This window comes from Prunus avium, chromosome 6, assembly GCF_965620075.1.
Source record: "Prunus avium chromosome 6, drPruAviu1.hap1.1, whole genome shotgun sequence".
NCBI lineage: Eukaryota > Viridiplantae > Streptophyta > Magnoliopsida > Rosales > Rosaceae > Prunus > Prunus avium.
Window position 1 is genome coordinate 30,338,565 of NC_142289.1, and position 14,805 is coordinate 30,353,369.

At 35.2% G+C, this 14,805-nt stretch overlaps 2 protein-coding genes and 1 long non-coding RNA gene across 4 annotated transcripts; 1 reads left to right on the forward strand and 2 right to left on the reverse strand.

The window, feature by feature from the left end:
- Positions 1 to 246: 246 nt before the first annotated feature.
- SCPL51 (serine carboxypeptidase-like 51) lies at positions 247 to 6,036 on the reverse strand. Its single transcript, XM_021956456.2, has 14 exons — positions 5,897 to 6,036; positions 5,651 to 5,814; positions 5,465 to 5,559; positions 5,231 to 5,338; positions 4,872 to 5,112; positions 4,740 to 4,783; positions 3,971 to 4,038; positions 3,751 to 3,856; positions 3,274 to 3,485; positions 3,093 to 3,162; positions 2,509 to 2,559; positions 2,164 to 2,216; positions 1,922 to 2,054; positions 247 to 756 (listed from the first exon to the last, which is right to left on the reverse strand). The coding sequence occupies exons 1-14, from the start codon at positions 5,950 to 5,952 to the stop codon at positions 679 to 681; spliced, it is 1,479 nt and encodes a 492-aa protein (XP_021812148.2). The 5' UTR covers positions 5,953 to 6,036; the 3' UTR covers positions 247 to 678.
- Positions 6,037 to 10,316: 4,280 nt separating this feature from the next.
- Positions 10,317 to 12,000, reverse strand: LOC148294020 (uncharacterized). 2 transcript variants are annotated; one of them, XR_015836415.1, is made up of 4 exons: positions 11,118 to 11,998; positions 10,934 to 10,989; positions 10,524 to 10,698; positions 10,317 to 10,442 (listed from the first exon to the last, which is right to left on the reverse strand). It is a non-coding gene; the product is annotated as an uncharacterized LOC148294020 (long non-coding RNA). The 2 variants fall into 2 exon arrangements; XR_015836414.1 differs by having other exon boundaries at positions 10,934 to 12,000.
- Positions 12,001 to 12,616: 616 nt separating this feature from the next.
- On the forward strand, positions 12,617 to 14,374 carry LOC110755276 (PLATZ transcription factor family protein). Its single transcript, XM_021956457.2, has 4 exons — positions 12,617 to 12,757; positions 12,980 to 13,159; positions 13,245 to 13,463; positions 13,752 to 14,374. Exons 1-4 carry the CDS (start codon positions 12,755 to 12,757, stop codon positions 13,986 to 13,988), a joined length of 639 nt encoding a protein of 212 aa, XP_021812149.2. The 5' UTR covers positions 12,617 to 12,754; the 3' UTR covers positions 13,989 to 14,374.
- Positions 14,375 to 14,805: the final 431 nt, after the last annotated feature.

Consider the following 14,805-nt stretch of genomic DNA (forward strand, 5'->3'; position numbering starts at 1 on the left):
ATGGGAATGGGATAAAATGACATTTCATGATCCCCATTTCCTAACATTTTTTAACATGGGAATGAACATCCTTCATTCCTATCTCATGGGATTAGACATGAGAAGTTCATTCCCAAGAAGTTCAATCCGCAAATTAAATGGGCGGAAACCTTATATGAGAAAGAAAAAAAACACCAAGAAGTTTCCCAAGAAGTTTCCCAAGAAGTTCATTCCGAAGAAATTTATATGATAATGAAACTATAAATCTTATTTTCTAATGAGGGTTGAACATAATTAATAACTCAATGAAATAAGGGGACACTTTTGTTTTGAATCAAACAACTAATCTTACCCTTAAGAAAATCAGAGTAAATGTTCAACCATACCAATTAAAAAATGGAAAATTAAAAAGATAAAAAATAAAAAATAAAAAATAAAAACTGCACCAGCCTCCTCTGAAAATTAAAAATATCTAAAACCCTGCCCTTTGCAGTTTTTTTTTATCCCTTTGTATCATTTGCTTGTGTGTGCACCACATGGTTATTAGTTTTGCTTTTTGACCCTGCCTTTGCTGATCCTTTGTTTCTTTCTTGTTGCTTAATCTAGTAGTGAAGCTACAGTCTTGTTGTGCACACACAGTAGTGTCTCTGTCTGTCTGTCTGTCTCTCAAATTATTGTGTTTTTCTTTTCTTTTCTTTGCTACGTAGAAGAAGCAGCAGGTGATTGTGTAATGTCAGCCACCATGTTTAATGCAATGCAGGGCTGATCCACAGGTACCTGTAAATTATATTCAATTCAATTACCCAAGTGAGTGAAAATCACAACACTTATAAAATCTTAAAACTCAGCAAAAAATAAATTTTTTTTTTAAAAAAGGAAAACAGAAAAGAAAAACTTAATGGTCTCTGTCTGTCAGTTTGTCTTCCAAACACACACGAGTGGTGTAATACTACTGACTGGTCAGACAGGCTTCTCTGCTGATTGCATGGACTGTCAGTCCCGTAATAGAAATAGGATAGATAGGGTCCTATTTCTTCCACTTCCTTTATTTAATGTTTCTTTCAACTCCACTGTCACTATGCAAGAGGAAGAGATAATGATATCCATTTCCCCACAGCTCCAAAACCAAATTCTGCTTTCGCTTTCAAGTGTGTTACATTTTTTCTTTGTGTTTTTGATTAATTATTTTTACACATGTTTCAACTCGTGATTTGCAAGAAGGAGACAAGCATTATCCTTTTGCATAGTACTCATCATAATAATGAGGTCCTTCTACGCAATTTATTAAAAAAATTCTATGAATTGTTTTGATATTTGAGGAGTTTGACAATACATAAATAATCTAAAATTATTGGTACACCAACAGAAGGGTACACTCAAATGCTTAATGCAGCACATGGCCAAATCAGTTGCTACATTTGTACACTCAAATTTGCTTTCATTATAAGTAATATTGATATATTTAAGCAAAAGTGAAGTTTTTCACATTTCACATGTGCCATGGCGCATATCTTTTGAATCCATCTTCATCTTAAAGCCACATGATTATGAAAATGGCATCATATCTATGGCACTAAATTTATATATATTTGCCATGCCAATGATGTGTCGGCTTATAGATATGCATAATGCCTGCATCTCATCTTCAAGGAAGAGAAATCAAATCTCTTCTTTTTTTTCTCTCTCTTGGATTATTACATCTTATCTTGAGGTTTGCACAATATTTTTATAGCATTATTTACCCATCTTTTATTTACCCCAAAAGAAAAAAAACCATGAATAATAATTTACCTTCCCAAAATAATGATTGTTCTTTCACTTTTCCTAAGTCTGGGCAAGGGTGACTACGATGCGATGATGTTCAGGTATCGATGATAAGACAGGACAATGATAAGACAGAGAAAAAGTTATTTTTATGTGCTGGTGGATAGTTTTCACTTACAAAGTGTCCTGCTCCAAGAATCCAATAGAAGTGTAGGTTTTTGTAAGACCTAGTGAACCCTCTGGTGAATCTATCATTGCCACAGAAGAGAGGGCTTCTACTCTTGCTCAAATAATTTCGAAGTCCTTCCCATCTGAAAAATCAATTAACTCACACATTTACACCAACATGAGAGAGAGAGAGAGAGAGAGAGAGAGAGAGAGAGAGAGAGAGAGAGAGAGAGAGAGAGAGAGAGGTTTTACTTGAGCTTTGCAACCCATGCTTCAGTCCCCTTGGTTGCACATATGACATCAACCTACAACATTTACCAACCAAATTATGTCATTACAAATTATAGCCAACAGAGCTTGATTCATATGTGAGGTTTTCTTAAACCCCAAACCCCCATAACTCTTAAGATGACAAGCTAAGTTCTACTGACACAGATGTACTTTATGCTTCTTTTACGTTATTATTATTTTTAATTTAGGTAGTAACCTTAAAGATTATACATAAGGTAGAGTATTCCATAAGGGATCCATCCGTTTTATATTGCCTATTGCTGTATAAAAAGAAAGTAATCTTAAAAAGGATTGGAGAAATCTTACTTGCCCATTGTATATTGTCACATTGACCCCTTTAGCGAGGAGTTCATCAACCTGTCCAAGCCACGAAAAAACAATTAAAAGTTGACTCGACATAAAGACATATCGTAGAGTGAAGACAAATTTAATTTCTTCGCATAAAAGGTCCTCGGAATTAGGAAAAAATAATTATTAGAAAGAAAGAAAAAACTTCGATTTCTCCATCGAATGCCTAGAAGACAAAAATAAGGAAAAGGAAATCAGAGTCTTATACTCCCTTGTTGGGGCTGAATTTGCGGAGGAAATGACTTTTTCTTTTTTCGGTTACAAGAAAATGACTTCCCAACAACCGAACTCTAATACTTACAAAATTTTGATAGCAAAAGATTGATTTCCTAACATGTAAATATACCATCTACAAAAATTAGGGGTTGAATACAGTGTCTCGCAACATGCATGTGAACTTCACCGTATAAAATACGTATATATTGCAACATGCATGTGAACTTCACTGCATAAAACACGCATATATTGCGAGAGATAAGTTATTTATAATATTAACCTATATGTACAATAATTTTGCTTTTTTGGAGTGGCAAAATCATTACCTCATTAATCCTTGGTTTCATAAAATCCCCCGTCATTGCTGTGAAGACATAGTCGGACTGCCCTCCCCATCTGTACACACACAAAATATGCATCATTTTCAAATAAAGGTATAAATTTTTTGAAGACTGAAAACTAAAATGTGTACCCAAAAAAAATAAAAAAAGGGTCGAATATACTGACGTCACATTATCTGGGATTATCTTAAGCTTCTTTTTAATGACCCCGTTTAACAAAGTATCAAGATCACCATCACCACCACCTGCTGATGATGAAGACCGCAAGGAACTGAGATATCTTGAATATTTCTTAACTGCAATTCCTTTTGATGCTTCAATGGTTGCTGAGGATGAAACTGGATCCATTCCTGAATCCAACAGAAAATTATAGAAGTCCTGCAAATACCCCAAAGCCAAAAGAAGAACATAATCACAAAATGTTAATTGTAATTAAATTGAAGTCACAAATATTTACTAAATTAATGCCAATGGGGTCTTGCGTCTTGACTTGTACACCAATGGTCTTAGGTCAAACCCCCATGGTACCTTGGTAGTGTGTGTGAGAGAAATACCCGTTCCCCCACCCCCCTTCTATTTTAGACTATCGCTTATATTCAAAAAAATAAAATAATATGAAAAATAACCAATATATATTATATACCACAGAATTGCTGTTAGAGGAAATGATTTGCTCAAGTTCACTCCATGAATTGGTTGCCTCCACAAGTTGACCATTCTGAATCTGCTGCTTAATCCTTTGAGCCACGCTGTTTCATTAAAAAGGGTTTTTTAGACATCTGAAAATCTCTTAAATCCATCATTTTCTCATACCAATTATTCCATATTGCGTGTAGTGCAAAATGTGACAAAAATTAATAGACCTGTTTGATTGCTTCAACCCATTGTCATCAAGCCTTGAGACGTCTTTGAGCAGAGGACCCCATGAAAGCTGCAAATTGCATAAAATCGTACTTTAATTACCCAGAATTGAAAATTTGGAAATTAAACAGTGTGTTAGGATCGGTTAGTGCTAGAGTGAAATTGCAGAAAAATAAAGAAACACCAAAAATTAACGTGGTTCGGCAATGCCTACGTCCACGGGGCAGCAATATAAACTTCTTCCACTATAACAAAATAATGGGTACAACAAGACAGATCTTACCAAGCCAATGCCCAGGGCCTGATGATAAACACAGGGAAAAATACAATGACACCACACTATACTCTCCCAGTTTTTCTTCACTCACACACTTAGAGTGGTATACAAATGAATTTTTGATGGTGTTCTCTCCTTCTCTCTCGGCTTCTTCCCTTTAGTGCAGCACACAGGACTCACTTTTTCTAAACTCTCTTACAATCACCCGCATGCACACTTGCATGTCCTTTTATATTTGAGAAAGGAAAAACCTGGAAGCCTTTAGATCTTTCTTCCAACGGGTGGCAGCACCATTTGCTAGAGACACCATCATTGGCTAAAGACATCATCATTTAATGTTGGTTTCATCATTTTGTTGGTTATTCACTTTTGACCACCGAAAGAATATTTTTCCATCATGGGCTGGACCCATGGTAATATGCCAACACAGTGCAAATCTTCATAATGCAGAAATTAAATTATTGGGTCAAAGCAGTTGAACTGTAAAAACGTACCACAAAATCTTCCGGAGAGATCCAACTGTCTCCCAATGCCACTCCTACAAACAGAACCAGAAAAATTAATTCAGAATTACATATTTTTGGAACTTGGTATTTTTAGACCAAGAATTGGTTAATTATAATTACCTCCAAGTCTGAGTTTTAGTTTTCCTGCTTCAATGGCTTTCAGAGCTGAAAGTCCAAGAGTGACTGCAAATTTTCCTCCATAAGACTCTGCCACAATAAACAGAGGACTCTTTTGGAGGCTCTCATTTCTGTTGAATATCTCCTCCAACAATGTGGTCAAGTCAATGGCTGCCTCCAAATCATTTTTCACAAACAGGGATTTGTCGTCCACGAAACTGAATCCAGCTCCAACTGGGTTGTCCTAAATCATCCCAAAAGAACAAAATAAATGGAAATTCATGTAATTGAAATCTGGTTGGTCCCCTCCCAAAAAAAAATTAAACAGAAAACAGAGTTCGGAGTTTTTTTGGCTGACTTACAACAAACAAAAGATCTGCTTTCTGCAACCATGTTGAGTTTCTTGGGTTCAAATTGGTGTCCAATGGCCCAACCTCTTCAAAATTCCCAATCCCAACTCCTGAAGCTCCCTAGTTTTTGTTCAAAGAACAAGATTAAATATTTCTATAAGACTATAATAATAAAAAATGGTACAAAATTTCTGGGTTTTTCTCGTTCTTTGATTTTAGTATCATTTGATAAATATATATACTCACAGGTCCACCCTGAAGCCAGAGAATGATTGGCCACGGCTTGGAGGGATCTTCAACTCTGTTAGGACTTCTGTAAAGCCACCAGAACATGTGGGCTTCTGTGTAAAAAAAGAACCAAGAAATCCATGAACACTCACATTTCTGCCAAAACACAAAACAGAACATAAATTTTAGGACTGAATTGCTTACTTGGTCTGACTTCAACATAACCCCACTCTTCTGATCCATCTTGGGTTCCTGCAGCTTCTGCTGTGCCTCCATGAAAAAGTGGTATGAAAAGGAGAAGAGAGAAAACAAGACTTAGAGAGTGCTTTTCCATTCTGAGAGCAAAGACTGGACACCAACTTCTCCAGCTGCAAGTTTAACAAGAAGTAAAAAGGAGGAGGTTTATATATGCACAGACGGAGGATTATGAAACTGATTACTGAAGCTTACTTTGTCTCTGTGTGCAACAGAAATAACAAAGGAAACAACAGTATTTGCTGATTCATGTATTGTTTATATCATTATTTTAGTTTCAAAATTGATTTGGAAACGGTCAACTAATAATAAAATCAAATTGTAGATTTCTTTTAATTTAGCGTGTGACATTTCTTTCCTTATCAATGTGTATGGTTTCTTCTCATAAATTAAATCAACAAAATATGCATGGATGTACTATACATTTGTTTGTTCTGTAGTAGAATATTAATTACGGAAGAGGATTCACTCGTTTTTCTGTCCTCCTTTTCCTCTCCTTTCACCAAAATTCAAAGCTTAGCCATTGAGTCAACGAGTCTACTTCAATGGAAAAAGGCCTTGACTTGCTGACCGGAGGTCTCAGGTTCAAACCCCCAAGATATTAGTTGTATGTGTGAGAAACCCCCTCCCCTCTAGTTTAGACTATCGCTTGTACTAAGAAGCCTAACATTTTTTTACATTATATTGCTTAAAAGGGAATATAAGTGTCTTCTCAATTACAATATGAACAACTTTAAACTCTTTTGCTAAAAATATGTAGGCTCAACATTCTTATCTAATCTTACCCTTTCGTTCCACTACCAAACTTGAAAAACTTGGTGCAGGCTCTTTCCATGAATTAAATTGACTAAGAACTTTTAAGTTCTCTTGATCTAGAAAGCTTAAATAAAATTTTGACAAATCTTCGAAACCGAGAGAATCACTCACTAGTCACTACAAAAAATGCTATAACAAAATCATGAAACACTGAAATGATTTTTGGTTAGGTTGTCAGTCATTTTGATTAGCTTAATCTTACTATTGATAGAGCACCTGATAACGACCCAACCTTGAGAATGCTTTAACCTGATTTGATCTTCCATAACATAAACGGTCTCTTGATCTTGGTCCAAGTTGAACCCGGAAAGTAACTCTTGACTTGGAGTGCAAGTCAATAGCTAGTTGCTAATGTAACAAAAATACTTTCTCTTCTGTTTATAAGATGATAATTCGGTATCGTTATCCTTTCTTTATTTTCAATACGAAGAGGAAAATTGAACTTGAGACATTTTTCACAATATCGGAAGGTTATGTAGTAATGACTACCATTGACCAATTCAACACTTAGAAACATATTCTTTCAACATTCTTTAGTGAATGAGGAAACTATTAGGCCTGAATTCTTACCAGACCTGTATATAGGCAATAAATGCGGTTTAAACAACAATTTTTTGGCCTATGACTAGGGGGAAAGCCACCTAATTAAGGACCATGATTGCCCTCCCAAGTTCTTTACCCTTAATTTCTCGCCTATTATGCCTCTTTTTCTGGAAGAGAAATCATGCTTCCCCTCTCCCTTACAGTGCAGGGCCCCTCCTCTTGAAGTCTAGCTCCACCACTGCCTGTGACAAATTTGGACATATATTTGAATATTTCACATGTTTATATTGAGGCCATGTTGCTAGAAATTATATAAATCTCAATATATAATCGTTAATTTATACTATTTTTATTTTATCGTGATCTTATCCAATGAACACATTACATGCACGCCAGCAAAAGAAAATGTGACTCGCCCGTTACATGTCAGAAATTATGCATAAAATAAGATATTATTAGCTTCGTCTTTTTTTTTTTTTCCGTTGCATAAAAGAAGAAAAAAGAAAAAAAAAGAAAACCGAGGAACTGTTATAGATATTGCAAGAAGGTAGTGTTGGTTTTGTTTCTTAGTGAAGAAAGATATTGCAATGCTATCTGAATTTATTGTGTGGCCCCAAATCCATTTAAAAGAAGATCGTAGATATTAACATTTCGTGTTATACTTCCCTTCTTCCTATGGGAGTAGGAGCTCTTACATTCCTACCACCGAGGAACTGTTATAGATATTGCAAGAAGGCAGTTTTGGTTTTGTTCTTTTTGTGTTTTTAACGAATTATTTTGTATATGTATTAGACTGTGATTCGCACGAAGCATAAGTATCTCCTTACGAAGAATTGAGGCAAGCAATATCCTTTCTTTCCTTTCTATATAAGAGGAAACTTTTAGTGCACACACGTTTCGGTAATCACAAAGTTTTCACCAACATTGGTGTCAGTGTGGGTTTGGTTGAATATATCATATGAATGTTGAATATCCTATGCTTTTGTTATTTTGCACTCAACTTTTACGCTAAGGTTGAATAATATTAATATAAAGGGCAGAAGTTGAAGTTGAAATCCATGTGACTGGCCCTTGGCAAAGCTTGCAATTTATTGTTGCACATTTTACCCAACAATAGAACAGCTTCCCCAAGGTTGCAAATGACTTACTGCCAACAGTATAAAACAAATTAATTTGGCTTGTAGCTGCAAATTGTAAGATGGTTGACCTGTTTAAAATAGGAAGTCTCAATCAAATTGACATCGCAATGTTCTTGACGAATTGAACTAAATAAAGCGAAAAATAACCAAAAGGTTGAGGACAATTGTTTTTAAAAACAATTTTAAAATCCGTAAGGGCTGCATATGCATATCCAACATTAGCTATCTCATTTATTGGAATTTGGATAATATACATTGGTGTATTTCATGTTGAACCACACATTCTTCTTCATATATGCGACCCATCCTTTTCCAAAGAAGAAAAAGGTGAGGAGATTGTATTTTTCTTTTATTTTATACAATCGGTATTAGAAAAAGGGGGAATCAAACTTAGGACCTCGAGTATCCTTTCTCAAAGAAGAAAAAGGTGAGGAGATTAATCTTGTATTTTTATTTATTTATATTTTATTTTATACAAACAGTATCAGAAAAAGTGAGAATCAAACTTAAAATCTCGAGTGTATGAGTAAATACTATTAATTACTTGAGTTACAAGTCTCTTGCGTGAAGAAATTATATTTCATAAAAATAAAAATAAAAATTTGAGGGAATTGTTCTCAGCCATGTGCATTATGGCAAATCTAGGCCTTTCTATAGAAGGGCTGCCTGGGCAGATTTTATGATCACAGCTAGTTTCCACTCAAGAAAATTGTATGGTGAAACATCACACTAGTGCAACAACCACAGAAATTTGGCAAAGGCACATGGACCTTTCGGACCACTCCTTTACGTAAATGAAACTATCGTGGAATTTCAAGTTGCCCTCAATAGGAATATTAAGGGAGAAGCGAACAAAGTTTCGGTGACTTAGGGGGAAATTTTACACCCACGCATAAGACTTATAAGGGTTCGAAAACCAACTGGGTTAAGCAAAACAATTGAGCATTTTAAGCCTATTCATTGTCCATAGGTTTTACCAGTCGTGTCACATGCTATAAAATTATTGTATGTATCGGTTATATATGTAACGTTTCTTTTACTATAGAGACGTAGAATTCATTATTATGTGGTGGGATTCACATGTATGTTGTGAGAGACGGACAAAAAGAGAATCTATATACAACCGTAATGCAATCATTTCCCAAACGAGAATTGGTGTTTTCCTTGGAGGATTTCGCCGAAATGGGAGGAATATAATAATAAATAAATAAATGACAGAGAAAATGCTAATTATTGACATAATTAAATTTCTAAACTGTGGATGTTTATATTGGTGTTCAAACAAACACATGGTCCTACTTGAGCCCTTGTGCACTCTGTCGAGTAAGCTGTCCACATAGGGGACAGATAATGTGAGGTGAAATATGATGAGTCTCTAGGCAACATTGCCAAAATCCAAATATTGTTTATCGTTTCTCTATCATCATAGACTTATATATATATATATATATATATATATATATATATATGAAAATGCCCTCCATTTTCCAGGTTGTGCCAGCACATGTGTTTAGTGGTTAGCTAAAATATTTGACTTAAATTCGTTTTAATCATATGTGGGCTTGCTTAGGAGACTTTCATGGGGCCCCAAACCTAGCCTCAAAGGATGGCTCAAGCCCAGAATATTTTTTTGATCTTTTTCCAGAAAAGAAATAAAGCAGGCTTTATGATGTTCCTTGGCCCTCAAACACCAAAGCATACTAGGAGTTGGTAAGGGGGCAACAACCCACCTCTGCAAGCATAACATGTAAACTATATTGGCTGCACATAAGTAGAACTTTGGTCTTCCATTAGAGTTGTTGAAATATCAAGAACATACAAGAGCACTTCTCCTCAATCTAATCCCTCACACTCTCATTTTAGATGGGGTGAATACTTTAGTGTAGGTTACAGTGATCGGTTGAGCATGGACACTTGTATTCATATGCATTTGCTTAGGAGTTTTTCCCATCAAGAAACTCTCTAACAATCCTTATTATATTAGGTTAGATTAAGTTATTTCAATCCATATAGAATAGGGAAGTATCAAAAGCCTTGTTTAACTTGTACTACACGTCTGCTAGGCTATCTGATGGGCTATTAGTTAATTTCCTTATTAATACAAGTCTCAAGAACCCTAGAGTAATTTGGAGACCATACTTGAAGTGTAAGATAAGAAATAGTCTTACAATCTCCCACTTGGTCGACTAATCACTATGAGAAGCCTTGTGGAGCTTAACTAAACCAAAATTCCCTCCAAGCCACTGCCAATAATGAAGAATGATAAGGAACTATCAAGACTGATTGAATATCCAATACTTCAAGGTCTTTATAATTACACTTACCACACTCCAAAATCACATAAGGCTTCCATCAAGATTGAAACAACAGAATGACCATGACAAACTGAAAGTGTTATGAAAATGTCATGTCATTCTTAAACCCTTCCTTAAGAGATTGCCAAGATCTCTCCTGGATGACGCTGCCATGAATTCATGTCTTATTATGTAGCTAGCTATACTGCATGATGACATGTTACTGGATTCATTTGTCAAGAATAATAAACATAAAACTGAAATTACATAATTTATTAAAAGAATTTAACCAAAAAACAATAAACAAAATAATTGAACAATTTCCAAGAAAACAATGAAATTAGTGGAACAAAACTCAACTCCCACTGATTTTGCATATCAAAACTGAATGGCATAGCTATAATTGTAACGAAACTCCTAATAAAACTTTTGAGAATAACCTTATTCAAGTGAATCAATGAACCAATGCTATTTTTCTTCTTTCTTTTACCTTATCCTTTACAAATATGAAACAAAAACCAAAAGCTTATTAGCAATTACAAATTCAATGAAAGGTAAAAGTCATTGATTAATCATTATCGACTTGAACAAAACTGCATGAATTAATAAGAACAGTTAACATACCCAAAATAATCTTTGTTCTTATTAAGCCTCAGCACAACCGGATTGTTAAGTGATTAATCAGAAAAACTGAATACATGCAACAAAGAAGATCATTGAATGCTCCCACTCATCAAGTACGTATTTTGCAACTAAATCATGTTATAGAAGCAATTAGCATAAAATAGATTAACACACTGCAAAAGGAACACCCTACTCTAATCAGACACTGGACTGCTGAATGCCCTTCAACAAAAGCCAAGGCTGCCACGCCAACTGTTGACATGTGTCATCACTAGCAATTTGCCAAAGTCCCACATCAAAAAGTTGTGCTTACATCCCTCACTCTTTTGTCTATAAAAGGGCACCAGCTCCCAAAATGAAAGGTAATTAATCCTGGACATTACTTTTACTCTACTAAAATTACCCTTAATCTCATACTTAGCTAAGTATCGAAGAGACTTCGACCGGTACCATATCAGTGCCAAAGTCTTGACAATTGCTTCTTCCTCTTTCTTTTTCAGGTCATGCCCTCTTGTTGAAGGTCTTACCCTTCAACCCTGCCGAAGACACAACTACTGTACATCCCTTTAAGTTGTCTCCAAATTTGAACTACAACAAAAATAAAACATTATAAAAAGTGATTTCAAGATGTATACTTCTTACTCACCGACTGGATATAATGATATAGCAGTGTAGAACTTGATTTGAAAACATATAACAAAAGGAGAAATTGAAGAAACATCGAGTCCGGATGCCAAAGAAAGAGGCTTGCACAATGCACTCATCAATAATGTTTAGGATACAAGAGTTTAAAGTCATATATAGTGTCTACAATTTTGTTTCGATCACTCTCCCAAAAGCCTTTTTTTTTTCTTTTCTTTTTTTAAATTTTCTTATGTATAAATTGGACTATCATACAAGAATAAATTCCATAAATATTTTTCTATAGCTAAAAACAAAAAAGAAATAATATACATGACCTCATACAATACTAATTCTTTTTTTATTAATTCGATCCATATATTCTGGGTCCTGAGTAGTCCGGATCAAAACAAATAATATTTTGGGGGAAAAAAAATAAATTCCCACATGACATAATTGGTTGACAATATGATTATGATACGACATATCTAATCACAATACAAAAATAAAAATAAAAATAAAAATGCATTGGTCTGATTGGGAAACCTGAAAGCCACTTGGTTCCTAATTGCACGTGGAATTCATGTAGCTTTGTCGTAGTTTCCACTTTTTCTTTCATAAATAGGAAAAGCCTTCTTCCCCGCCCAAACGCAACCTTGCAAACCTCTACTTGGTTTGGTGCTTTCCTGCTGACTCTGGGCTTCTCCAAAGAGACGCAACTCAAGACAATCAAAAGTGTTTTCGTAACCCCCAATTAATACAATAATACAAACCCTTCTCTCTCTCTCTCTCTCTCTCTCTCTCTCTCTCTCTCTCTCTCTCTCTCTCTCTCTCTCTCTCTCTCTCTCTCTCAATCCAACGGTCCAAACCCTCCCTCCCAACCCACCATCCTCTCATCTCAACCGTTCGTTACAGCCACCTTGTCCTTTTCTGCGTGCCACTTTGGTCTCATGATCAAGATATGACTCAATCCAAGCATTAAACAAGAGAAAGCAAAGCAAGCTAAGCCTTAACAAATGGTATGCTCTAGTTTTGTCCTTTTTCATTCTGCTGATAAATCTTATGTTACTCTTTCAAATTCTTTTGTAACCTGTTTTGTTCTTTCTTTCTTTCTTTCTTTCTCTCTCAGTCTCATATATTTTGTAACGTTAATGCGGCAGTGAAGGCTAAATCTGCCTAGCATTGTTCTCTTGATTATTTTCTCGGCTCACGCCATTTCGATTTTCTTGCCTCCCAAACAGGCGGCCATGTTGGTGCCTCCATGGCTTGAATCATTGCTATCAACAGCCTTCTTCTCCATCTGCCCATCACACAAAGATGCCCCCAGAAGCGAATGCAACATGTACTGCTTAGATTGCAACAATGGCGCATTTTGCTTTTACTGCAGATCATCAAGACACAAAGATCACCAAGTAATTCAGGTAATTAATTCCACCAGATTTTCTTTTTCTTTTTCTTCTTGTGTAAATCTTTTTTTCCTTATGGGGTGTGAAAATTACAATGCAGATCAGGCGGTCGTCTTATCATGATGTTGTTAGGGTGTCTGAGATTCAGAAGGTCCTAGACATCAATGGAGTTCAGACGTATGTGATAAACAGTGCGAGAGTGCTGTTTTTGAATGAGAGGCCTCAGCCTAAAAATGCCGTTAAAGGGAGCTCACATATCTGTGAAGTATGTGCGAGAAGTCTCTTGGACCCCTTACGTTTTTGTTCGTTGGGATGCAAGGTTAGATCTCAATCTCTTTAGTTTTCTTATTTAATTTTGTGTGGGAAGTCATTGTGATTAAAATGTGCATCAAAATCAAAATGTTGGCGGCATGTGCCGATCGACAACCATTTGGTTCGCATTCAGTCTCCATCTTCCGTGTTCAAATCTCATGAACGAAAATTAATTCATGTTGTTAAATCAAAATCACAATGTTGGTATATTTTGTAATTTAGTTGATGATGCTGTCTCATCATTAAATGGTAATATCTTAGCAATTAATCCAATATCTCATTCTTTAAACATTAGCTTGTGGGACTAAAGAAGAATGGGGAAGCAAGCTTTATCTTGAGCGCAAAGAAAGAAGAAGAGGAGGGAAGAAGGGAAGGAATAGAAATAAGATTGCCATCAAAAGAGTTAGAAGATCAATTGCCTCAAGGAATGCAACAAGAAATGTACCAAAACACTCCAACTCCACCTCATCATTCAAATTCAAATTCAAGGAGAAGGAAAGGCATACCTCATAGGGCACCTTTAGGGCCCTAATTACATAATTAGTGTTTCCTAGAACTTGCTTAGCCAGCTCATTCCTCACAGGCTCCATGTGTCCTAAACATGGGGAAGCTGTCTTTATGGGGTTTTAAAAGGAATTAAAGTTGAGTTTAAGCACTTTTAAATTGGGTTTGGGTTGGCTTTTGGGTGCAATAATGCTGCATTAATATTTGAAACATGCAAGGTGTAAATGGCATCCAGATACACATGAACCGTTTTATATGTATAAAGAAACAACAGCTCAGCTTTTTAAATTTTTTTTTTTTTTTTGTGGTCAGATAAAAAAATAAATGTCATATAACTTTTTTTTATTCAATGTATTGTATGTAATACTTTGTTTTTTGCCAATAATGTACGTAATACGTGGTATTTCATCACAAGTGGTTGAAAAATATTATTAATACCAATTGGAATAGTTATGATTTTTATTGCTTGAACAATACAATTCAATCCTGGAAATGAGTAAATTGTTACTTTGCCCCATAAACTATTACAATAATATTAATTTGCCCTCATAATTTTTCTATCCTTTTTTTTTCTTTTAATCAAATAATTTTTCTGTTCTTAATTGGTGCTGTAAATTATATAAAAATTAGCCAATATGTACGGCGTACCGTCATTTTTTTTTGTACATTCTTTGAATTTGCCATTAGTTTTAAGGGTGAATTTGTAATTTTGAGCAAAAATATCAACCAAACGATTTAAAAACAAATAAAATAAAATAAAAAAGAAACCAGATTAGCCAAAATTGACAACTTACAATATGGAATGGAACTTAGCCCTCGTGAAGAGTAATCAGATCAAACCCACG